This window comes from Ursus arctos, unplaced genomic scaffold (assembly GCF_023065955.2).
Source record: "Ursus arctos isolate Adak ecotype North America unplaced genomic scaffold, UrsArc2.0 scaffold_6, whole genome shotgun sequence".
Taxonomy (NCBI): Eukaryota; Metazoa; Chordata; class Mammalia; order Carnivora; family Ursidae; genus Ursus; species Ursus arctos.
Genome location: NW_026623078.1, coordinates 56,455,785 through 56,482,647, shown reverse-complemented (window position 1 = coordinate 56,482,647; position 26,863 = coordinate 56,455,785). Strand labels below are relative to the sequence as shown.

The window sequence follows — 26,863 nt, the reverse complement described above, 5'->3', positions numbered from 1 at the left end:
GTGCCTTGGTGGCTCAGTTGGTTAAGTCTTCAACTCTTAATCTCAGCTCAGATCTTGATCTCAAGGCCGTGAGGTCAAGCCCCACACTGGGCTCCAGTGGCAGATTTCACACTGGGCATGGAGCCTACTTAAAAAAAAAAATCTGCAAACAACTGTAATGTGATGTGATACTATCTGTGACTTCCATTAGTAATAAAGCCACAGGTACTGCCAAAGCTTCTATGGTTTGTGACCTGTACCCTCAATTAAGGACAATGCTAAATTTCAGTTGGATGTTAGCAATGATAAAGGTGTCATTTTCTGTATCTAGTATACTGAGCTCTATCCATGCCTACAAATTACAGGGTAAAAACCTCCGTTTTTGGAGGACATTACATGAATTCTAAAGATTGTTTAGCCCGGAAGAATCTTTGATCAGCTTGATTTAAGTTTAAGATAGTGGAAAAGCTGTACATGTATTTATAGAGGTCTTTGAGTTTTAAAAATAGAAGAGTTTATAAATCAGTAGTATTTTATGCATTATAAAGAAAAAGAACATGCAGATACTATGTAGGATTTTCTTTCTTGCTGAGAAAAATCAGAACCTTCAGGTCTCTCCTATCCTTACAATCAACCCTTCTAGGCAACTCCTGCTTTCTGGATAATTCTCTTAGATCAAGTAGATCACTTCTGAATGCTTGCATTTTCTAAAGTGCTGTGTTTTTCAAGAAACATTCATGGCTCCTGCTCTAATGTTTACCCTTAGTAATTACTGGCCCAGTGGTGAGGTCAAGCAACTTTCCTTTTACTTCTTTTTATTGTCAAGTAGAATTCTCTTCTGTGGAATACTACCATGATCTGTTTATCCACTGCCCAACTGCAGGACGTCTGGCTTATTTTCAGTATTTGGCAATTATGAATATAGCGGCTACAGATGCTTGCATTCTCTGGGTCTATCCTCAGTCTTAGGTCCCATAAACCTGGGCCTTGGGTTAACTTTTCCTCAACATTTCTGCCCTTCCTTCCTCATATGTCAACCAAAATATGCTCTTGATCTGCTGCAGATCTCCACCTTGTATCAGTATGGGATACTGGGCTGAGTGGGGTTTCTGTCCCTCCCCCAGTGGCTTAAGGCTTTTGCCTATGAGAGAAGAATCTGGTGTTGTAGATGAGATTTTGTGCCTGTTCCCAGGGGAAGCATCTCACTACTTGCACACCTGAGGAACCAAGGGGTCTCTCTCTAGTCAACTTCCCTGCCCCGAGTTTTCTGGTAAACACTGAGCAGAGGCCCACGGCAAAGAATGTGGTAGTAAATGCGTATTTTGTGTCTGTGCTCCCATTTATTGTCAACTATAGTGCTGGCCGTCACTTGACTTTTAAGAATTCATTTAAAAATTTAAATGCTTTCTTCTTCTTCATGTTTTAATTTTTTTTTACTATTATTCTTAGTTGTGGTAAAACATACATAACATAAAATTATCATCTTAACCACTTTTAAGTGTACAGTTCAGAGGCACTAAGGACGTTCACACTGTTTCACAAGCATCACTAACATCCACCCCGTTTTATATCATACCATTTATAAAATTTTAACTACCTGAATTTTTCAAGGAAGCTTGCGTTGTTACTTTACATCAAAACTAGAACTTAGCATAAATAAAGGATAAAATAAAAAATAAATACAATGAAAACAAAACAGTGTTATTGGACTTCTAAAAGCTTTACATCTGAAGCCTACTCTTCATTAAAAAGGGAAATATGTGTATTAGAGAGGTGTTACAAACTAGCACCAAATTGAAACTTTCTCCCTGCCTTAATGAGAAACACTGAAAGGGAACAGATTCAAAATCCTTTTAATTCAATTCAATTCAATTCAATGCATATCCATATACCACCCAAAGTCATCCTGCATAAAGCCAGTCATCAATCCCACGCCTTTAGAAACACTTCTTAGCCAAAGTCCCCTCCAGTCTTTACATTAATACATTAACTTTAGAGATTCAGGGCTAGCTCTGCTGGCAAAGACAGCCTAAAGGAGGAAAGAGATTAAGGAGAAAAATTACTCCCCACTTTCAACCCTATTTTTAAAATGGTAAAATGAAACAAAGATAGTGATGATATATGAACAAGGTAATCCTAGAAAACCAGAAGGCTATAAAAGATAGTATGAATGAATATGGCAGGGCTGATACCAATCGGGTAAGTACCCAGGTAAACAATGAACATATATTTGTAAAGCAGACCTTGATTAAATCTTCTGCTTTATGATAGATACTATGCAGGATCTTGGATTGTTCTTTACCCGTGCCAGGGTACACCTCCGAAATATGTATCTATGTAATAGCTAGAGACTATATCTGCCATTTTAACTTCTATTTCTACCAATATACTTATATCAATAAATGTTTGGGGGATCACTAGAGCCCTCTGTATTCCTAGAAGAGAATCTTCAACATGGAACTGTGGGCAGTTATCTAATCTCAGCTCCCTTCACATTCAGAAATCTTTTCTACATCATGCATGACAAGTAGCTATCCAGCTTCTGCTGAGTGCTTCCAGAGTTGTGGTCCTCACTAACTCTCAAGGCAGCTCATTCCTCTCTTGAGCCACACTAATATAAGAATGTTTCTGCTTACAGTGAGAGGATCTGGGCTTCCCTGAAACTTCCAGCCATAGATCCTAGTTCTCTGTAAATGAGCAAATACAACAACATCTTTCTTCCTTTCAACATCTAGAGGCTCATATTATATTTATCTTAAACTCCCCTTTGCCAAGCTTACGGTCTGTAATTCAAAAAAACTGTTCTTAAAAACCAAATTGTTTTCTACCAGTTTTCCAGTGGACACAAAATTATCTAAAAAAGAGTGCCTAAAACTTGCCATGATACTTCAGATAGTTTTATAACAGAGAATAATAGGATACTACCCCCAACTCTCCAGACCTAGCTATGTGCACTGTTGTTTGTTTTATCCACATCACGTTACGTTAAGTTGGATCATGTTCCCCCCAAATTTCATGTCCTCCCTGGAATCTAAGAATGTTAACTTATTTGGAAGTAGAGTCTTAAAAGATGTCATTGCTAACGTTAAGATGAGGTCACACTAGAATAGTACGGGCCCTTATCCAATATGACCTGTGTCCTTATTAGAATTAAGACACGGAGTCAGACACAGGGGAGCATGAATGCCATGTGACGATGGAGACGAGACTGCAGTGATGCATGTATAAACTAAGGAATGTCGAGGATTCCCGGACGCACCAGAAGCTAAAAGCAACGCATGGAACAGAGTGTCCCCATCAAGTCTTCAGAGAGACAACAGCCCTACCAACACTTTGATTCCCAACTTCTATCTTCCAGAACTGTGAGAAAATAAATTTCTGTGGTTTTAAGCCACGCAGTTTGTGGAAACTTGTTACAGCAGACTTAGGAAACTAGCGGTATTTTTGTCTTCCATGTAGATACTCTGCTTAGATAATACACTCAGGGTTCCCCCACCTTTTTTTCTTTCTAGTAATTCATCATCACTGAAGCAAGTTTCTCCATCGTGAATCTATGCAATAGACATTAGTTCTGTGTGCCTGCCCAGCATCATCTATTTCCATTTCTCCAGCAGCAGCAGATCATTGATTATGTCTTGGGCTAATTCCTTGGGCTCATTAAACACAGTGTCAGCAGACTATCAGTCAAGATGGGCTGTTCTTTCCCAGAACATACTCTCTCTCTCTCTCTCTCTCTCTCCTGCTGGGAATCCTGAGTCGTGTCGACCATAGTGACACAAAAATTGAAAAGAGCTACAACTGATTCATCCCAGTAGTGGGCCATCCTTTCCAAGGTCTTGTTTTGTCAGCATTTCCTTCAGTTCCATGAACACTTCCGTAACAACCCAATGAATTCTTTTCTGCTTCAATTAACCAGAATCACTTCTATGTAATTCAATTAGGGAACTCTGATAAATTAGAAAACGGAAACTCTGGATTTTTGTTCTGTTTTCTTTTATTATCTTATTTTGCCTTACAAGTATTAGTAGGGTCCACTGAAATTTCAGTTTCACTCAATTCCCTCGCACAAAAGTCCAAATGATTAGCTCAAAAATGTCTCGAGGTACAACTATCTGTAATGGATTTGTTATTTTTATTTGCAAGGCTATGTGTTTCAGTCCAAGAAAAGGAAGCTGATGGAAAACTTAAAAGAAATTAATCCACAGTTTCCAAGTGGACCACTAGCAACATTTTTATTCTCACATTAAGGATAGCAAATATAATTTATTAACTGTAATACCTAAGAAAAATTTCCCCATAATATTTAATGACAAATATAATGTGTACCTAACACTGAAACACAAAATTCTTAATATATAAACATAGTCAGCAGCTGTGCCTATAAGGCTAAGTTAAAATGACATCTTCCTACTTTTTTTTTCTTTTTTTTTTAATTGAGAGACAGAGAGAGCATGCACATGGGAGGGGCAGAAGGGGGGAAGAGAGAGAGAGAGAGAGAGAGGGAGAAAATCTTAAGCAGGTTCCAAGACCAGCACAAAGCCCAATGCAGGGTTCAATTTCACAACTGGACCCTGAGATCATGACCTGAGATGAAATCAAGAGTCTGATGCTTAACAAACTGAGCCACGCACGCACCCCTCCCCCTAGGTTTTTCTAAAAATCGCTGAATATTTCCAGAGTGCCAAAATTGTTCTTTTTCCCTCTTGGCTGTTCATTTTAGTTCACATAATTAAAAACTATATCTTATTCTTTCTCTACTATATACTTACCAATATGATTGCTTATATGAAATTCAAAAACATGCTGCTAACGAGTTAAAATTGTACTTCGATAATACTTCAATGATATAAAAGAGCACCTTTAAACTTCCTTGGCCCTTTTAAGAATTTAAGATCTAAATAGATCTAATGGTAATAAATGCCCTGGTGATTTTTGTCATTTTTTACTTTTAAATTCATTATGCTAGAATATATTTTTCCTCACGTTGGAAAGTAACTATGGGAAAACCAATTGTTACCTTGACATGCTCACCTCACTCAACACAAGTAGACTATATTTTATAGTAGCTTAAAAGCTGGCTTTAAAAATGCAACAATGTTTATATTATTAAACCATTTAGATGAATGAAAACAGAATAAAATATTTTTTACTCAAAGCTATTTATCATGGCTGTTAACATTCTTCTGCTAAACTGTGATATGTGCCTGTGACATCTTGTCACTGTGATTTACATAAAGATTTAAACATAGATGAAAAGGAATCCTTAGTCTATTACTATATTAATTCTCAATGTAAGATCACGTTTTATCTTAGAAAACAACTGCATTTAAAAGTCTTCTGTGGTCACGGTCCCAACAAGGACTGTAGAATTTTTAAATAAATATAAAGATTTAATAAATTAATCTTCCTAGAATATTTTGCTAGCTGTGTGTGTAGAATTTTGTAGATTTATGTGTAGAAATTTGTAGACATTAAGAATTGTTTGTAGCATAAATCTTAGCCTTTACGTCCACTACAGTTCGGTCTGTGGATATAGAGCAGCCAGTGGCCAGCAAGGTCACCCATGATCCAATGGATAAGTCATTAGACATTAGATAATAATGTGAAATAATAACTTACATAATGACAGATACTCCTGACATTTTGAGAAAACAGTGATCCTATGATCAAGTGTCTAATGTAAGGAAATATATTAATTTGTTTCTTAACAAACATTTATTTGCTTTTTTTAAGATTTTATTTCTTTATTTGAGAGAGATTGAGGGAGAGAGAAAGAGAGAGAGAACGAGCATGGGAGGAGTAGAGGGAGAGGGAGAAGCAGACTCCTGGCTGAGCAGGGAGCCCCATTTGGGGCTCGATGCAGGGCTCAATCCCAGGACGCCAGGATCATGACCTGAGAAGGCAGACGCTTAACCAACTGAGCTACTCAGGCACCCCAACAAACATTTATTTGTAACAAAACATGAATCTCAGTGTCTACCCATCCAGTCTAATGATGTATAATTAAGGATGGGAGCTAATATACATTGGTTTCTTTTAATCATGAAGATTCATATCTATTCAGTAGTGGAAAGGCGAGAATTCTCTAGACTTTAACCATGACGTGGATGAAAAAACCATGACTCCAACATTTTTCTTTAGGGATGAATAATAATGCAAGTGCTGTAGTGGCCCCTTTGTGTTTATCTACCTAATATAAAATCCTCCTTCTCCCCAAAACAAACTCCCACCTTTCTATAGGAAAACTACCTCCCAACTGGCCTATATCCTTCTGGCCACTGTGATTGGTAGAATAGGCTCTTTACCTAATTGGAGCCAGCAAGATATGGGGTGGGGGTGTTTCTTGGGATTTCTGAAAAGAGCAGCTTCTTCTTTCTTTTGCAAGAGCTATGGAAAGAGTCTCCCCTTCACTAGATTTGAACCTGGGAGTATGAAGTCCTACAAGCCTCTGGAAGCCATCGTAGAACCTCAAGGAGAGAGCCTGTCAGAAATGGAGCCAACACTCAGGAAGGGGAGCTAAGAAACTGCAATGGGAAAGCAAGGAACTAACTTGTCACACGGTATGGACCATGGATCAGATCCTACTTGGAGATATAATCCCGTCCTCTACTCAGTTACATAGTTATGAAGACTGGTTTTTTTTTCCTCAAGCCAATTGAAATCAGGTTTTCTGATTCTTGACAATAAGAGAAGCTGTACTGATTCAAGTAAAATGATCACTATAAGGGCAAAGCTGAAATATGGTAGGATTAGCAGTGTACAAGGACAAAGCGTGCTAGGCATCATGCTAAGATCTTTATTTGCTTATCTCACTAAATCAAAACAAAAATCATACTCATAATCTGGTATCTGATAGGTGTGATTCTCAAAAGATAGAAGAAACTAGAAAGCCAAATAATTTGCCCAAGTTTTCACAACCATCAACTAAAAAATAGAGATCTGAATTCAATTTTTTCTCATTCTAAAGGGAATGTTCTTTCAAAGTCGCCGTCTGTCCTGGTTTCCACTTTTAAGTCTTTCATTATTGTAAATTGATTACGTATCTTCACCATAAATTACAAATAAGACAGCATACATAACTTATAACTTGCAAAGTACCTCTAATGCATATAGGTTTTTACATTTTTATTGAATCTGAAACTCTTTTCAAGAAACCACAATGGCAACAGCACTGAACTGATTTAAAACAACAACAAAACTATGACCTTTAGCATCAGAACAACCAGAAGGGTCAAGCTTCAATTTTCTGATCATTAATAAATGTAACCTAATTGAATATTATCCATAGTGGTACTTTTGGTTCTTAGATCCTTTACCTAAAACTCTACTTATGTTCACCCCAGTTAGGAAAAAATTAAAGATGTACTTGATCAATTTGGTCATTTAGGTGAACAGCTAAGTTGAACTACAAACTCAGAGATCCATGGATGATTTCTTTTCTTTTCTCTTCTTTTTTTTTTTTTTTTGCCTATAGAAAACCTGGAATATAGCAACTGAAAAGAGCAGTTCCTCAAACAAATAAGCATTTTTAAATAAACGGAAGAAACATGGATTTAGCCAAGAATATAGGTGTGCTATTAAGGTGGAGAAGGTTTGACTAGAAACTTGAAGAAAATGTACACTCAGCTGAAATGTTGCAGTGACTGCGGAACTTGGGCAAATCACTTCATAATCCTGAATCCCCAAGACCTCATCAGTTAAAAGAAGACATCAGATGACTTCATCATTAACATCCCTTCCTAATCTATGAGAGGATTAGGACCTCTAATCTGACCGCATACGCCCTCTGCTCCCTCTTCCTGGACAGCAGCCATTTAAGTTCTGGCAAGAGAAGGACGTATAAGCACCACCACCACCGCTATTTCATAGGCATCTCCTCTTTAAAAATATTTCTTCTCATCCTATCATGAACTCTACAGGGGAAAAAAAATCACCATTTCAAAAATGAGGAAGTTGGAGCTCTGTGAAGTTAAAAAACGTTCATCAGATTTTAGACAAATCTCTCAAGTCACAGGACTACCAAGCAGAAGGGCCAGATTTGGCTGCAAAATTCTTGATCCTACTCTGCTGTAGCTCTTTCCTCATCATGGGTGGTTTGCATTCTGGCTCATCAGTCGATGTTTTCCAAATAGATTAACGGGTTCTCAAGCTTGGTCACAACAGCGGTTCAAATCAAAATTGTTAAAATTGAGCTTCACAGTCTGGAAGACTGACATCTCTGTTTTGGTCAGTGGGGTCCCAGACCAATGTCAAGTAGCCTCAGGTCCTTGCGAACAACAGACTGCTGTCGGCACCTGTGACTGTGCTCCCAGTGACAAATAGAACGTCTTTTCCACCTTCTTTAAGAGGACAGAGACAACTCTAAATAACAAAATTAGAAAGGACTGTATCAGTATGAACTTAGCCCAGTATTCCAATTCTAAATGACATCACATAATAAGTATTCCAGAGATAGGAGAGACATGCTATTTATAATGAAGGCTGAAAGCCCCGGGAGATGTTCTGGGCTATTTGTTTCTTAAGATGAGTAAGCATCTATAAACAAAAGTAAAACCTTCCACAGGCAGGTTGCCTATTTCATTCATTGCTATCACTCATCCTTAATAATAATAAACTAAAATGAAATAAAAAGCAGAAACTCTCTTTGCCTTTCCTATAGCATAAATTTCAAAATCCTGCTTTTGCTGTTGTTTTCGAGTTCGGCAGGGGCAACATATACCATTTGATAAAATTCTCTGCCCTCACACTACTCTTCTTCCAACTGGGATGATAACTGCCATGCCACGATGACCAGCAAGTTTGTTTATAAGTAATGGAACCTCCATATTATTTCATTTTCCCCCAAATAAAGCATATGTATTACTTAGTATGTGGAACAACAAAAATGCTCAGTTCTATAATGTATTAGTCACCTCAAAAGGGTGACATGGCATGCTCAAACTTTGAAGGTGTGTATTCAAAGCCTTTGTTGCAAACATTATTAGCACAGAATTGATTTCAAATTCTGCTTCATTCTAACCATCATACCAGCCATCCCGCTGCCTTCTTCCACCATGACTATCAGCAGTATATAAGGGCACACATCCATTCAACAAGTAACTGTGGGGAAGGAAACCATTTCTTCTTGTTCAGATGTCAAACAAAATCAATAACCACTTCCTAAAGAAAGAAAAAGGGAGACAAGAACTGACCTCTTTCACCTCAAATCGCTCCCGCCCTCTTTGTCTAGTCTATACAGAGATCCATGTAAGCTTCCCCTCTAAATGTTTCTGTGTTCAGAAGTATTTTCAAGAATTAGGCTATATCTCTATAATTGCTCCAAATTTCATGAAAATGAATAACCATCCTGTGTTTCTTCTTTACAGATAAGGGTTTTAAAGATGTATATAGAATATATGTATATTCTCTGAATGAACTTAGTTTTGAAACTGGTTGTAATTCACGAGGCAGCTTGACCTTGAAAATGTAATAGTACCAGTGCCTACAACAGGACTTACTACAGTTGAACTTACAAATGCTTGTTGAATTTGTAATACGATTCTCATTGGTTCAAATCATATCCGTGAGCTTTCATATAGTCCAATGATAGGTACACTCTACCAACAGCAGTGTTGTTCACGCTGAAGTTCTATTTTCCTTGGTTTTTTCACTATTCCCCTGGGAAAGAGGAAGCCTTCCTAACAGCAATTGAACAAACAACCGAAAAAGCAATTCAAACATGCAACCAGAGACACCGAGGTTGCCTTTGCTGAAAACAAGGGCTTTCCCGCTGCCTTTTTCCAAGAGAGACACCAATCTCTGTTCCATATGGAAGCAGGAAAGAGTTGTTTATGTTCGTACACACAGGAGAAAAGGAGGGATTACTGGGTACCCCAGAGACTTCGCAGGAGTGTTCAGTCTCTTCTGCTACAGAAACTCCTGAGGGACTGAGGGATGGCAATAGCCAAGAGTGAAAGGAATGGTTATTAGAACAAGAAGGGAAGTAAGCAGCCCTAATGATGAAGGGAAGTAAGCAGCCCTAATGATGATCTCTGTAGAATGAATTCTGAAATCAACCAACCAATCACCAAACAATGGGGGGGGGAGGGTGAAAATAGTGACCAAATCTCTTTAGTTCCTCTAGGCCTCCCTGTCATAATGACAAAGCTTTTACCTAATAAGTGTTCTGAGTTCCTGCATACAAGTGATATTAGAACTGTTCCCTGATCTTATTACATTTATGAATGTAAGCTATTGTTCCTTCTCTCTAGGCAAGAGTATTGTGCTACAAGCTAGAAAGGTTTGTTTCTACATGCCATTCTGTCGATTTAAAATTGAAACTAAATACAGGAAAATTATATGGGATTCTTACCTTCTTGTGTAGATGTCTACAAATACTAAGGTTTCACTTTGGAACATTTTATGAGGCTTCTAATGAAAAGTCATCTAACATTTTTTCCCTGATTCTGTTCAATCCCTCACTACATGAAGAAATTACTAGTTGCAATCTTAATTTTACTTTTAAAAATTTTAATTATGTATGTAAAAAGCAATTACAAAACAAGTTCAGTGTAAAATACTGTACCTGAACACTTTTATAACTTGTTTTCATCAAAAATGTTTACTTAGTTCATATGCATACTATACAACCTATCATTGTAGACATTCCCAATACATGTTAGGATTTGTTTTTAAGGCTGAAAAGAAGTTCTGCTAAAATGAAACCTCTTTAATTTCCTTAAAACAAGTGTTTTTGAACATGGGGCCATTTTGTAAAGAAAGCCTCTTGGTATTAACTACTCCTAATTTTCAAGATAAATTTCAATAGCAATATGTCAAAGTATCCTAACAAGAGTTGCTTTTAATTCTAAACATGTCTTGTGTTAAGGCAGGGTTTTTCAATTTCAGCACTACTAACCTTTGGAGTCCGATAATTCTTTACTGTGGGGGACTATCCAGTGTGTTGTAGAATGTTAACAACATCCCTGGCCTCTGCCCACGGGATGCCGGAAGCACCCCCTTCCCAAGTTGTGACAACCAAAAAATGTCTCCAGATGTTGCCGGTGTACCCTGGGGAGCAGGGGCAAATTACCCCTGTAGAAAACCACTGTTCTAAGCCTATCAATAAGATACCCTGAGGTAACAGGTGATTTCTCTTCTTCCAAGCTGACTAACATTTCTCTCTCTCACAGTTCGGCCTCATCAAGCCATTTCACCATTTTTTTTTTAAATGCCTTTCCCTTAGGGAAGCAAAGATTCCATTGACTATTTCCTAAAGCATACCTGGGCTTAGGAAACAATCCTCCAGGAAAATTAGTGTCAAAATATGCTTCTGAGGACTAAGAACCAGCCCAAGGATACAATCCTCTCCATTTCCAATGCAAGAGATGAAGGATAGACAGGGAAGGTTTTTCTCATTTCACATTAAATTTAACATTCTATAAATGAAGACTTTACCTCCACATGCTCACAAGCTCTTCAGGTGCCTAAATTCTGCTTTTTTTTTTTTTTTTTTTGACACCCAAAACAATTCGCCCAATAATCACTCCTCCTTGACCCCCGAACGAACAAACAAAAAACAGGCAAACATGTAAAGTTATGTTGTATCTGAACAGCACTTCAAGGAGAAGAGAATTGATGGCTAAAAATAATTTATTTTATCTTGACCAACATGTTCTAACAATAATCAATGGGGGGAAAAACCCATAGTAATAGAAGCAGAAACTGACAGCATTAAGTCTTTATTCAAAGTCTCCACCTTTCAGATATCCAGAATCATGGACATATTTCAAAAGGTATACTTCAATAGTGACTGTACTAGAAGCTGAGAAAGCCACTGCCGCCTGGAACATGAGGACGTGCCCTGGCCATGAAGCTTGCTGTCTGTTCTGCTGTATCCCTCCACGGGTCAGTGAACGCCCCATAAGGCAACCCACACCATGATCCTCATCACTTTTCTAGAGTTCTCACTTCCCTTCATCTGAGTCTCCCCCTGCAATTTGGATGCAGAAACTATTTCTGATGGTTGGACAGCCACCTCAGAGCCCAGCCCTCTTAGGACTCCACAGACAGTAAGTACAGTTCTCACTCTTCTTCTTTGAGTCCTTCCACAGATGGTACAGGTTTCCAGAATCACCTTCATCCTCATTTCCCCGTACCTGGTAAAAGTCTCTCTAAAAATATGGCACCGACGACAGAACACAGAAAACTGGATGGAGTCTGAGAAGGCGCAGACATGGTAACAGACGCCCCCCCCCCTCCCCGGTTTCCGATCCTGTATGCTGTAGATGCTTCTTCCCTTCTTCAGTTGGTGGGTGAAATCTTTCCGAATCAAAGAGGCTTTTTTGCATAAAGCTTTTTGCATTAGAAGCTTGTTTATTCTATTAATCTGGTCTTTTTTCTTTTTAAGTTACATTTACATGTGGGGAACTCAGGGAAGACCCCTGCTCTCGAAAACCCATGAGTGCTGGTCACTCTGCCGGGCTTCTCGGCCCCACCGGCCATTTGGAGCCATCACGCTTCCGGAGTCCGTGGGGGCAACATCACCGCGTCACCTGCAGGGGCAGCAGAGTGAACTGCGAACCCCCGGAATGACGCCCCAGGTAAGGAACCGAGGATTCCGGAGCCCCTCTGGCCGCCGGGACTCCTAGGATTCCCTCCCGCACAGAAGGGACGGCCGACTCCTCGGGGTACCAAATCAGAGGACAAGACTGGAGCCAGGTTCGGGGTGTGCGGGGGACCGGGAAGAGGTTAGAAAGAAGCATCATTGGACGAGCAAAGAATGTGACCCTGGGGAAAGGAGATAGAAGAGACGTAGGAAAACAGGTTTCCCTTAATCCCCTCCCCGTGCCGCCTGTGGATCCCAGGATCTCCTCGTCATGGAGACAGACTGCAGCAACAGACGCCGACCCTGGGCTGGCAACACGCACACACTCGCGCACACACGCCCCGCCGCGAGTTGCACGCTGCAGACTTCTGCCTGACTTCACGGTCCACAACACCTCACCTCTCGGGCCAGACCACGGATTCCTATGGTCCAGATGTGACACCACTCCTCTCCGCCCCCTGCAACACACACATTCCGACTCCACATTGCACCCCGAGGGGGCCGGGAACCACTTACGGGAAGCCCCGACAGTTCCCTTGTAAATGACTGCCCTCCCGGCTGCCTATCTGTACAAATCTCCTACTAGCTCGCCTAGAGCAAGCCGCTCTGCGACCAAGCCAGGTAGGAAAAGGAGGAGGAGCCTGGGGTGCAAGTGAACCTCAGAGAACCGCTACTAAGTCAGTATTCAGGGGACCGCACGTAGCCCCCAACCCCTTCCCGAGCCTTTCGACTCCACCAGCAGCCCAGCTCCTCCGCCCGATATCTGCACCGCTGCCCTCCTCCCCTTCACCCAAATCCCTCAACGATTTTCCAGCTGCCCCTTCCAGGCCACTTTCTGCATCCATCCTCTCTCCAGACGGTTCCCAACAGTGGCCTCGCACACTCACTCCCAAGACCTTGATTCAAGGCTGCCTCTCATCATTATTACATCGCCCTAAACCTGGCACTAATTCCCCAAATTATCCGGGTCCGCTCATCTTCTCCGGAACCTACTGTCCCTCCCACCAGCGTCCTTTGCTCTCGTTCAAATCCGCTTTCCACGCGCCCCACTTTCCATCCATCTTCCCTCTGCCGCTCTCACCAGGACACGCTCACCCCCTACCATACCCCCTATACTGCGCTCTCACGCGGCTCCCACCCTAACCTCCGGAGACACCCCGCTTTCCCTCTGCGGCTCTTCTCGGCCGGCTCCCGCACCCAAACCCAGCCTCCCCATCCCGCACCAGCCCCCTCCCGGCTTGCCGGGTCCTTTCCCTCACCTCGCGGTCCTTACCTCTGCCCAAGTTGTCCCCCTCGGCCCCCGCCAGACTCAGTTCGGCCCTCCTGCTTTGCCGGTCCCCCCCGGCTCCAGCATCCCGGTGGCCGTCCGTTATCAAATTAGCCAAGCGGCTCGCCGAGGAGCCCGGCATTCGGGGCAGCGGCTAGCCGAGCCTCCCGCCATCCAGCCCGGGCTCCCCCGGGCGCCGAACCCTCGCCCCACCGCCCAACCACCTTACAAACTTACTTGTGGGTCGCCAGGAGGGGGCTGCGGAGAGCGGCGGCGGGCCCCGCGGCGGCGAGGGCGCCCCTCTCGGCGGGGCTGGGCGGCGCGGCGCCGGCGCTGCGCTCCTGCGGCCGCGCGGTGAATGGGCTCAGCCTGACGCAGCCCGGCTCTGCCCGCGCCGCCGCCGAGGCCGCCGAGCGCTTCCACACATGCTCAGTTTCCGGACCTGCCTGCGTGGACGCTACCAAGAGCGAGGAGCGGCGGGGGAGGCGAAAAGCAGCCGCACAGTGGCGGCTGCGAGCCGGAGGCTACCACGTTGGAAGCCGGGGAAGAAGACGGACGACGCGCCGCTAAAAATAGCTCCTGCGGAAACCGCGGCTCCGGCTTAAAGCGCCCCCTCCCACGCGCGTCCCCGCCTCCCGGAGCTCGGGAACCTGCGCTTGCTGCCGCGGCGGGGACCAGAGCGCGCGTTCTGTCGGGCCCCTGCCCGCACATCTTAGACTGCTTCCTTCACAGGCCCCCGAGGCTGCCCTGACTGGGGGCTCCCGCCTGCCGGGCAGCCCTCATTTCGGGTCTAGCCAAAGAAACGGAGGAAAGTTGGGCTAAAGCGATGAAAAAGCTCTGCCACAACGAAATTGGCTCAGACTTCTGGAAAAAAATAATTTGGGGGGGATGCCTGAATTTGTTAGGAGGAAAGGACGACGTTCGGCATCCCAGAAAGCAGCTAACATGTAAACTTGTCAGGGCGTTTATGACTCCTCGTTCTGCGGGATTTTGCGTATTCGCTGACACATATCCCGATCTTGCTGGTTTTGTTGTTCTTGTTACCCGAACTATAATTTCTTTACCCCACGTTCTACCTCCAACCTTCCTCCTCCAGCCCGGCTTTAAACTGCATAAAGAAATGGGCGCAAACTGGAGATGGGTAGATTGTGTTGCCGGAACTGAACTGGAACCTGGCTGTTTTGGTCACCGTGCACAGCCGGGGTTCCGTTCTTTTGCCAAGCTCGGGCCCGGATGTCTCTTCCTTGGTCTCCTGAGCATCCAACACTTTCAGCCTCATGAACTCTCAAAGCCACCCACCCTGCAAATTAACTATTTCCCCGCTATTCATTTTCAGTATATTCTACCTTCATTCCGGATAACATACTTTCGAAATTTTTCCACTTTTAAACTGAGAGTTAACAAATGTTTCCTGAGTCAAATTCCCGCCTTTTTCATTCACCCCTCCTCACAACCACCCATAAGAGAATCATTGTTATTCCAGTTTGACAAATAAAAACGTTGGCGTTCAGAAATGCTCATCTTTTACCTGGAGCAATGATGTAATGTTGAGCCCAGAGTCTGCCAAACTAGAAACTCCCATGGTATCTGCATAACCTACTCCCCGAAATCAGTAGCTTTACCTGAGATAAAAGAGACTTTGGAATAATTCTTCGTGGAGTGCTAATAATTGCAAAATGCTGGCTGGGAGTTTTGTTTTACATTGTTTTGTCTTGTCTTGTTTTGCCTAATTTCTTTCTGGGCATTCATAGTTTAGATTTCCATGTGTTCTGTGGAAAGTGATATGTTACATTTTTATTCATTTATTCAGAGAATTTACTGAGAATCTTGTAAGAGCAATGCTTTCACTTAGAATGTATTTTATAATATCTCACAGTTCCTTTTCTTTGCTAAGGCTACTTTCTTTTACTATTGTTACAAATTAGGGACGTTTTGCTAACCCCACTAAGTAACTTGGGTGTGTCTGTCATAGAACTGTAGTGGTATCGATCTATTTGAGTAAAAGTCGTCTTCTCTCATGAATATCCTCCTTCCCTCCCCACTTAAAATCTAGTTGCATGTCCAGCCCAAAATCGATGATCAATTGATGTTTGATCTTTTACTTGATAGTTTTTTAGTTTTTAGCTCCTTAAATCATTCTTCCTTTAAAGCATGTCTCCGATAGATGGCATCTCCAGGACTAGAGCCACTTTCAAATGACAACACCGTTTTCCTAATTTTCCATGAGTGATTCACTGGGAAGATGAAAATGGAATTTTCTTAGGGCATCAATATAACTCACCCATTCCTTTCTGTAGGCAGTGAAAGAAGATGAAGAATATACTTTATCCCAGTTGTTCTCCTTCTTTCTTTCTCAGTAATTAATCTTAAGATGGTTATGATTGTCTGAATATCTTTATGCAACATGCACACTAAACATAATCATGTACTGGGCAGATTATGATTTGAAAGTTTAGACTTTGATTTCCTACGTAAACATGTAATTCAAAAACATGGCATACAGGACTCTTAATAGCAAATGGCAGAAACTCAACTCTAACGTAGGCAAACAAAGGAAATGCAATGGGGCATGTAACTCAGAAGTACAAAGGGGTGGCAAGCCTGAACCATGGATCAACAGCATCAACGAGAATATGTTTCCCTCTCTCACTTTCTGTCAGTGTTGCTTTCTGTGTTGGTGTCATTCTCCATCAGACTGTGTCCATAGTGCATTTCCAGCCCTACACAGACGACAAAGTTTTCAGTTTTACAAAGAAAGCAAACCTTGTGCTCTGATGAGCAGATCAATCTTTGACAAAGGGCTCTGGTTGGATGCCCTAGGTTGCACGCATACCCTTGTGCTTCCTCTGGGGGACAAACCTCTCAAAAGGAAAGTATACAGTCAGGAGAAGAAGGGGTAAGGGATGCTTGCAAGATAGAAATAATAGATATCCTCCACAGCTATGTTTCTTCATAGGCAAAAAAGGACAGCAAGCTCCTGGTGGGATATCCGTTGGTTTGAGTTATTCAGAAATGAGCAGAAGAATAATAAAGCTTTGAAGTGATTTTTTCCTATCTCCTTTTAGGCTCAGATGCTTTGATTTGCCTGCCTAAGGGTAGCAGTTAGTCTGCTCTTTGTCGTCTTTTCATCTTTATTTCAGGACCCTGGTTGTTTCCAAAGTACCGCCACTCATTAAAGTTTTTGAATGAGCCCCCAGTCGGCTGAGGACTCCAGTCCACTGTCTCTACAGGAAAAGGACATTTCTCATATTCTTTTTTTCAATTGAAGTATATTTAATATACACTGTACTATTAGTTTCAGGTGTATAATATATTGACTCAATATTTGCCATATTCTTAAAGCTCATTCTTTCTTTTTTGATTTAACATACCTGATCATTATGTAAACTGTTTGGTAACTGTAGGCTTTTCCTCTTCTGCCTCCAGTCTGAACATATGGGGGAAATGCTGTTCTTCCTATAATCAATGTATTATGTCTTTCATAATACTGTTAGAATTATTTACATAAATGACTGTCACCCCTTTTGTCTTTACTTATCCCTAAATCCATGCAATTCACCTGTTATATCTTTTAATATTTGTTTATGAATAAATGAATGTGATCCATGAATCACTTCATTTAAAGTGCGTTTTATAGTTATATTAAAATTATCAAATCCAGGATCTTTTCCTTAATTTCTTCCTCATCAACTTTTTGCACATGGGCTTCTAGGAACTCACAGCATCTGTCACAGCACACCTTCTTAATCTACACCTCTAATTATTCCTCCTTTCATTGCCTAGTTCTTCTGCTTTATTTTACCCTAAAGTTCTTTGTCCTTTTACCACCCTCCCATTTGTTTTAGTGAACTACACACCTTCTTTTCCTCCCCCACTGAACCACAGTTCATGGAGGATTGGGAATATGGCAGATTTATATATGTGTGGATTTTTGTCATTTTCAGTGTTCAATAGAGGCTTGCTGAAGCATTAATGGATTATAAGGGGAAGGTGAATATTTAGACCTGAAACAGGAAGACTCATGGGGCTAGCATCACATACTCTGGTTTCAGGAAGCGAAAAAAAGATGGCCAGACTGATGCTGGAGGTAGGATGGCACAGGATATAGACTTTGCCTGTTTCACCTTTTGTCTGGGGATAGCTCTTTTATAACCCCTTCTTCCCTCCTTTACTTTTTCTTACCAAATTTCTCTACCTTGGAATTCCTTCAGTATGATCTGTGCCACATCACCAAGTATCTCTAGTTTTTCCAGATACCAGCACTGACCACTGAACATATTCTGCTTCTATTACATAGAGATAGCCCATTTTAGACTGTTGAGCACTGGGCTCCCTCTCCATTGCCCTTCTTTCATACTGAATTAACTTTTAAAAAATCAGAACTAAATTAAGAATATAAAGGAATTCATAACTGGGTTCTTTAAGAGAAAGGGAATATCAAGATGGCTTCATTGAAGAGCTATTAAAAGCTTATCTTCTTGATAGCTACTTTCCCATTGTAAAAAAAAAAATTTTTTAATGGAGAATTAAATGAGAATAATTCAAAATCACTAATGCCCAAATTATTTTCTCATTTTATAAATAAATGTCATAACAGATCAACTAATGATATGTACTAAAGATATAAATGTTCATTTCCCCCTCTCTCTGTACTTCAAGGCAAAACTGCTCTAAGTGATAGTCATGGGACATTAAAAATGCTCATAGTATTTGTGAATCAAGGATGCTTCTTGACTAAAAAACTTCAGCTCTGATGGCCCTTTCCTCAGAGAAGAAGAATGTAGATAATCACGTTCTTCAAATATCAGGCTGCTCTTTACTTGCCTCTAAATCCAACACAAATATTACTTGGTTATTAAACAAGCAGCAAGGTCTTGATACAGCTACAACTCTTCACTTCTCATTGAGTCCAGTGCTCTAACAACAAAAGTTTTTAATGTATGATCTCAGATTCTCAATTATTATCAGGTACCTCTATGTGTCTCATTCTGGGTAGACGCTCCCTTTGCAAAGTATTTATCATTCAATTCTCATAGCAATCCATTGACGCAGTATGTTACTTAGCCTCTTTTTGGTTTTACATATAGAAAACCAATCTAAGCTTGTTTAGATGAAAAGGGAGATTTTTGATGCTTATTTAGATGAAAAGGGCACATTATTGGTGCAAAATATGACCTCTAGAAGGCAGGGGCATCTCTGATCCTCAGAGGGTAGAAATGCTGTCATGATTCCACCCACTTCTCATCAACATCTCTCTCTTTTGTCAGCTTTATTTTCCCACCTTGCAGACAGTCTTTCTCTACAACCTGCATATTCAAAAGATTTCTAGCCCCACATTGTATAAAGACTAAATCTATTCCATTGGTTTGGCTTTAAAGTTCCAGGAAAACTTAGTGACTTCCTTTCAAAGAAAAGACCACGAAAAAGGAAAAAACCAGCAACTTTATGATAAAAAATCCTGACAGACAGCCAACTTAAGCAAGAGATGAAAGTTAACATCATCAGTGATGTCACGTGGATATCTTTTACCTCCTGATATGATAAGGACACCTTATCTCTGTGGAATTATTTACAAAAAAACTGCAATTCTAGTCCGATCATGAGAAAATACGAGACAGACCAAAGTTGACAGACACTACAAAATACCTGACCAGTGCACCTCAAAACTGACCATCATGAAAAAAAAAAAAAGACTAAGAAACTGTCACAGACCGAAGGAGACCAGTGAGACACACAGATGAAAACAGTTTCATACCCTGGATTGGATCCTGGAACAGAAAGAGAACATTAATGAAAAAAAAATGGGTAAAATCTGAAGTTTAGGCAACAATAAGGTACCAATGTTAATTTCTTAGTTTTGACAAATGCGAGATATTAACCACAGAAGAAACTGGATGAAGGCTGCACAGGGACAATCTCTACTATATGCACAACTTTCCCATCAATCTAAAATTATTTCAAATTTGTTTTTCAAAAATTAAAAAAAAATTTCAAAAATATTATTTACTAATATTAGTAAAACAAATTTCTGGGAGAAAACCATCATCCAAACAGCTTGGATTAAGTGTCCAACCAAGACCGACTAACTATGAGGAGTAGGCAAGGTCATCTAGCAGAAAGATGACCCCTGGGTCCCACATTTGCTAGTCTAGCCATTCCCAGAGAAGGGAGAGGTGGAGAGATGTAGACAGTTGTGAGCCAGGCAGTTGTCTAGTTGGTGAGAACACAGAAGAAAAGCTAAAAGTCAATGTAGTGAGTGTGCTATTTCATCAATTCTAAGATGAAATAGCCCACATTTTAGCCTTTCTGGAGCTGGAATGCTTCTTTCTTAGCGATATCAATTATGATTTGGATTTGATGAAATATAGTAATTATCCTATGAACATAAAAAATGATGAGACCCAGAATTCAAACTTAACCACTCTATTGTGTGGACTCCAAAAAACAAACAAACAAACAAACAAAACCCCAAAACTAACAAACCAAAATAAACTTTTGAATGTCATTCTTTTCAGGCTTCCCTTCATATTGGCCATAGTACCATATAATACTAATGCTAATAACGTAAACCCAACCTGCAAAAACAAAGTGGAATTGAAACCATGGCAAATTTGACCTAAGAGCTTATCATTCTAATAAAATTATCACCAAGACACTATACATAGCTAGAAAACTAGATGGAATTCTGGGAAGTTAGGACAGTCGAGGACCAGGCTTTAGGTTATTTTACATGCATTATACGTGAAATGTCATAAAACTCCATTTTAGAGATTTAATTTTTGATATTTCAGCTTAAAGAGCTAAAAAGAAGCTAGATTTATTTTAAAAATATATTTTCTTAGCCATGAACCTCATTAGTTCAGTGAGGTATTATGAAACTAGGATACGTGGACATTTATTGTTTCACCCCTTTAAGAAACCACAGCATGGTATTGACATATAACCTGATAATGAGACAAATGCTCCAAGGATTCAATTTAATTCATAATCACTTCTTGCACACCTGTTATTAGCTAATGGCCATATGAGGCCCTTGTGATATATTATAAAAAGATATACTTGGTTCCTGCTTTCATGGGGCTTTTATTGTATAATTACAAATGAGGTACGACTAAAAATTGTAGGAGTTCACGGAGCATATGACCAGGGAATTTAACCTGGTCTGAATGACAGAAATGGTGCTTAAGCTGAGAATAGAAAAGCAAGTACAAACCTTTACTGAGCACTTGCATGCCAGGCACTACATTGGGTGCTCTACCCAACCTGACAGATATTGTTCCAAATGGCCAGCTCATCATATGTTCAGATCTCTTTCTAGAGATTTTACCTGTAAGCAGAGTTGGAAGGTTGAAAATCTACTCTTCCCAAACATCCCTGTACCTGGAATCCCAGATATAACTTAGGCTCCAGCAATCAGAACCTCCTATTAGACTTTTGAAATTGGAACTGAGTACATGGGAGAGACGTGCTGAACTTGAGACTTGCTGGAACAGTAATTGCAGGTGTGGCAATGTCTTCTTGATCCTGGGATAACAGAGAGTGATCTGACAATACCCCAATCATGGCTACAGTGGTGTGATTCTTGAGCTGAAGACACAAAATCTATGTGAAACCCCACCTCCTTTGTTGCAGAGGTAACTGCTTTCCTGGTGGACTATATTTAGGGAGTTGCTCTGAAAGTGGTTTCTGAAGGCTCGGTATGTAGCATGCTCTTCCAACTATTCTAATGATTTTCGTAAGTACCAGTTCCCTGAATAATTTCTTCTCTCTGATATATAATAATCATGGTTTCTTCTTTCTGCTACTGAGCCATGGGTTAGGCAGCATTTGGTGCCAGAAGTGCTTGCAGACCTTTAAGAAAAGATATCTGGGATGTTACCTGACCTGGTTTGGTTGGAAGAGTCTGAGGTACTAAAGTCCATAATAGTCACTGGGCAAGTGTTACCTACATTATGACGTGGGGTTTTTTAGATTATGACCTGTGGTTAACTGAAATGAAGTGCCCAATGAAAGTGGAGCATCAGTGATCCACATGGCTGTTGCCATGACACAGTATGATGGGAATGGGAAATGTAAAGAATGTGGGGTGGACTGACTGTGTATAACTCTAGTAAAGAGCACAATGAAAGAAAATGAAAGGTTTAAAATCTTAGCTCAAAGCATAGTCTGAGAGAACTGGAGTTTCTATAATGGTTGTAACAAACCACTCATCTCTTGTACCTAGTTTGCTGGACTTCTATATTAAAACAATCATACATAGAATCTAATCTTATCAACCCTTGGGTTATAATTTAGTGTGAATTCATCGCCTGAAAACAAAGGGACTGATTGGAAAAGTATGTGATCCAAGAACTAAAATGGTGACAAGTATATATTTGACATTTGGAAGAATTATTCTCTAATTCTTCCTGAACCCAAAACTCCACTAAGCCTTACATGTGTGCAGAACCCAAACTGAACCCAAACTCCTGAACCCAAAACTCCACCAAGCCTTACATGTGTGCAGAAATGCCTTTCTTTGATTGTCTTACCTATAGTTACTTTGTTTGAGGTAGTTGCCTTGAAAGATAACTATTCTTTCTTCCACCTCTATCAACTTTCTTCAGTCTAAACCTATAGCATGAGTGAGATCCTAACATGTCAAGGAAGAAGGGTAGGGGGTGAAGACAGTTACAAAGTCAACCCATATAGGAATTCTAAATGTTTTAAGAATATAATATTTGGCTGTTTTAAAATTATATAAGCAAGAACCAGTGGAGTGTGTGTGTGTGTGTGTGTGTGTGTGTGTGTGTACTCTGAAATTGCTAGACCAGGGAAGAAAGAGAGAAATAATTTATCAATGTTGGGGGTGCTTATCAGCTTATCAGAAAGTCTGCATTTGATGTACTAGCTTAAAAAGTTGAGGAAGATTCTAATGGCTTACTCACTTGGTTAACTAAATCCTGGTCTTAATAGTGGACTACATGGAACAAAGTTGAGATGCTAGAAATTTCTAGGTAAAATACAAAAGGAATCTGAGAAGTTATGGAGATAGGGATATTGGAGTGGCATTATCAAAGATAATCGGCTCAACTACTCCCTATTGGTCCCTGAGAAGTTCCAAAGACTCTTTCATCAAAACACTAAATACTACATTGACTCTCCTCTTTGGCCAGGATTGAAGGTGGGAAATGATGATATTGAAATGGTTTATAAGATTAAATGGAAATAAATTATCAGGGTGAAAGAGGCAAACTGGGTAATTATCATAATGGGTGATAAGGATGAAATGGTTATAGAAAGTGTGACCCACAGAGATCCTTGGAAGAAGCTAGAAATCATGGGCTCCTTAGAACTGTAATACCTGGGTGACACACTAGGGTCCTACTTAATCTATACAACCAGAGGAGCTTTTGTTACGATGAAAATAGTTCTGACTTAAGCTGTCACAATAGAAAATCATGGATCCCCACCTGATTTCCAGGCCTAAGTTACAGCACTGGAGCTTAGGTACACTCAAAGAAAAATCTTGCATCACTTGTAGACACTTGATTCTTTCTCCTACTCTTTCCACAAAGGACCTGTAGTTATTTACCAGGATGACTGTATATTGGGCATAGCAAAATACCCAGACCTTTCTGGGGATTGTTACATTCTAATTCTGGTCCAGAGTGCCACTGTGGTCCACTGACAAGTGATAAATAGAAATTCTGTGCTGAGTTAGTGTCATAGGAGGCTCCGTGGTTCTGCAAACCCATTCTTAATTGGTTTGGTGCTTAATTACACCCCGCCCCCCTGAGTGAAGAGTTAGAATAGTATACTAAGCAACTGTTAATTAACTCCCTGACATCTTCATACTGCTTTTAAGGTAGAAAGACACCTCTCCAAAACAAACCTCCCCCAAAACCTAGTCCTTAACTCCCTAGCAAAGTGGTAAATAATAAGCCAAAGTAAAATCACATTCCTAGGGCAATCATAGAGAAAAGTAGCATGACCAAATATTTGAAAGATACAAGGGTAGTGCCCGCAATCATATCTTTCACGTAACTCACTTGTTTAATTTATACAAAAGCTATATGAACTCTGCAAAAAGACAGAAGATTCTCAAAATCTTAGTTGGGTGATTACACAAATTGCTGTTGATTTTTCAAAGGTGACCTCATTACTGGAACAACTCAAGACAGCCCCTGACACCAGGTATACAGCTATTTATTGGCCAGATGTGTTTTTTTTATTGTATCTATAAACACAGTACTCCAGAAGGTATTTGATTTCCGCTTTACCTGATAGAAAAGCATTACAATTTATTATCTTGTCTCAGGGCAAGATCAACTCTCTGGTTCTGTGCCATGATACATAATCCAGAGGCCCCGTGATTATGTCACCATCCCCCAGGTTTTATGCCAAACAACTTTACTGATCTCATTCTCCAAATATGATCTGGTGATCAGAAAACAGTAGCTATACTAGGTCCTTGATAAGACAGACAGGTGACAGTAAGATAGATTCAGATAAAAATTTCATATATGTGAGAATATATGCATATATGTGCTTATTATCCAATTATTTATTCAATGTTGCTTCTCTTGGCTAGAATGAATATTACATAAGATCAGGGCCTGTGTCTGCATTATTCACCACTATATTCTCAGCACAATCTTTGCACCTAAAATAAATGAGTATGAAATAGATAGGTATGTTCTTTACAATACTCCCTTTTCTTTTTTTTTTTTTTTTTTTGGTTGTCAAATGATCCTTTATTGAAATATTTTCCTTTGTAGTTAACTAGCTGGGCATTCCACTGCACCACTGTTGATGTCATCTGTGATGTCATGAGGGTGGCGGCCATCAACATTGCAGCCCACAGACTGAGCCGTCCCCAGGATCTCTTTAATGGTTCCAGAGAGTTCTCTGGCTAAAGATCGGTGTCGCATCTGTCGGGCAATATTGACAATCTCATCAAAAGTGATATTTCCACTGTGCTTAATGTTTTCCTGCTTCTTTCTGTCTCTCGGTGGTTCCTTGAGGGCTTTGATAATCAGGGCAGAGGCAGAGGGTACCACTTCAATCTGGGTCTGTCTGTTCTGAATGGTCAGTTTCACAGTAATCCTTAGATCCTTCCAATCACCGGTTGCCTTGGCGATGTCATCACCAACCTTTTTTGGAGACAGACCCAGCGGGCCGATCTTCGGGGCCAGGGCAGACATGGCACCAGCCTCGCCACCGGTGCACCTCAGGTACACAACTTTGATCTCGTTGGGGTCGAACTTAGGCGGCATGGCGGAGGTGGCTGGTGTCGGATGAACCCAGATTCGGGATGACCGAAGACAGTTGCACCTTTGCCCCCTCTGAGCCGAAAGCCAAAAGCTACAATACTCCCTTTTCTAAAGAATGGTGAAACTTTTATTATAGTTATCTTCTTCCAGTAGAGATGAAGTTTTTAGTGCTAGGCATTATAATTCAGAAAGGTTTTGAATTCTGCTAAAACAAGATTTGATGTGAAATCATTTGCAGGAAGAATCATGGTTTGGAATAGGTAATAAACATAAATTTCCTCAATTCTCAGTGATTTGTATTTGAAAGAACTTTCATTTATGAAAAAGAACAGAATAATTATTTACTTTAAGAAATATTAGAAAGATATTAGTCACATAGGCCAATTATGATATTCTATTATGTATTTGTTGTTTGCTTTTACCATTTAATATTGAGCAAACATTTTGTGAAATATGAAAATGGTGCATATTTAATAAGAGGTCAAGGAAACAAAAGAAAGGAGTAAACAAAAATGAAACAGCACTGAGACTTGATTTCATATCAGATTTTGTTTTTAAAAAGGTGGGGTATATATTACTTGTTGCGTATCCAAATAAGAATTGGTAAAGAATTTGGTTTTTTACTAAAAATTAAGTTGCATTGTTTTAAACTTCTAAAATAAAATACTGGAATGAGCAGAGACATCTTTCTAAATAACCAATATATTATGCCAACAGAGAAATATCTAGGAAACTAAGAATCTGCCTGTCATACTTTGCTATTTCAGGGCAGATGAACTTGCTTTACCTACCCACCTCCTGCCATCTGTCTAGTATCAACCTAGATGCCACTTCATTGACATCCCATCCCCACCACTTAGGCTTAGGCTGGACACTCTTCTTGAGCACTTGACTCATCTTGTCATATTCTATCATACATTTGTAATGCTTCATGGTTGCAGTTTCATATTTTTTCATCTGATGTCCAAATTGAAGAGAGGGGCTATATCTTGTTTCAGATAAGATCCCCAACACTCAAACTATGTCCAGGCACAAATCAGCCACAAACATGAGTTGGAAAACAAGGAGACAAAACATGACACTTGACATCATCTCTTGATATCCCCAACACTCAAACTATATCCAGGCACAAAGCAGCCATAAACATGAGTTGAAAAACAAGGAGACACAACATGACACTTGACATTATCTCTACTGACCAGAACATCATCTCAGATTTGAGGGAGAAGAATCTGATTGCTCCTGATGACACTTCTTTAATTCAGAGAAACAAGGGTGGAGGTGAGGACTGACCATGGACTTAGAAGGCCCACAACCTGGACTTGCTCTTCCTTCTAAGGATCAGAAACATTTTGACCCATTCAGCTTTAGGGAAAAGCATAAATCATAAAAGAAATAACTTATAATCTGGACTTCATCAAAATTAAAATCTTATGCTCCAAAAGATAATAAATGAGAAGACAAGCAATAGACTGGAATAAATATTTGCAAAAGAGACATCTGATAAAGGTCTGTTATCCAAATTATACAAAAGTACTCTTTAAACTCAACAAAAAGAAAACAACCAGATTTAAAAATGGGCCAAAGACCTTAACAGACACATCATCAAAGAAATTATACACAGATGGCAAGTAAGCATATGAAAAGATGCCCCACATCATATGTCATCAGGGAAATGCAAATTAAAACAATGAGATACTACTTCACACCTATTAGAATGACCACAATTTGGAACACTGACAACACCAAATGCTGGTGAGGATGTGGAGCAACAGG

The 26,863-nt window shown here is 40.3% G+C and overlaps 2 protein-coding genes across 13 annotated transcripts in view; both read right to left on the bottom strand.

Annotated features, from left to right (window-relative positions):
* The window catches only part of OXR1 (oxidation resistance 1), a 680,801-nt gene that overhangs the window by 418,954 nt on the left and 234,984 nt on the right, over positions 1–26,863 (bottom strand). The window contains exon 1 of one of the 12 annotated variants that reach the window (XM_057307965.1): positions 13,839–14,078. The exons of 8 other annotated variants lie outside the window; for them this stretch is intronic. The gene's annotated coding sequence lies outside the window, so the exon portion shown is untranslated. Of the gene's footprint in view, positions 1–13,838; positions 14,079–26,863 lie in introns of those variants that run through there. 3 more of the 12 variants (XM_048212641.2, XM_057307962.1, XM_057307964.1) reach the window with 3 other exon arrangements.
* Positions 792–26,863, bottom strand: LOC113252638 (60S ribosomal protein L12-like). Its single transcript, XM_057307975.1, has 2 exons — positions 14,070–26,863; positions 792–12,747 (listed from the first exon to the last, which is right to left on the bottom strand). Exon 1 carries the CDS (start codon positions 25,088–25,090, stop codon positions 24,593–24,595), a length of 498 nt encoding a protein of 165 aa, XP_057163958.1. The 5' UTR covers positions 25,091–26,863; the 3' UTR covers positions 792–12,747; positions 14,070–24,592.

What these genes read in the sequence shown, in the direction of transcription:
- LOC113252638 (XM_057307975.1), bottom strand. Translation starts at nt 25,090, where the DNA reads ATGCCGCCTAAGTTCGACCCCAACGAGATCAAAGTTGTGTACCTGAGG.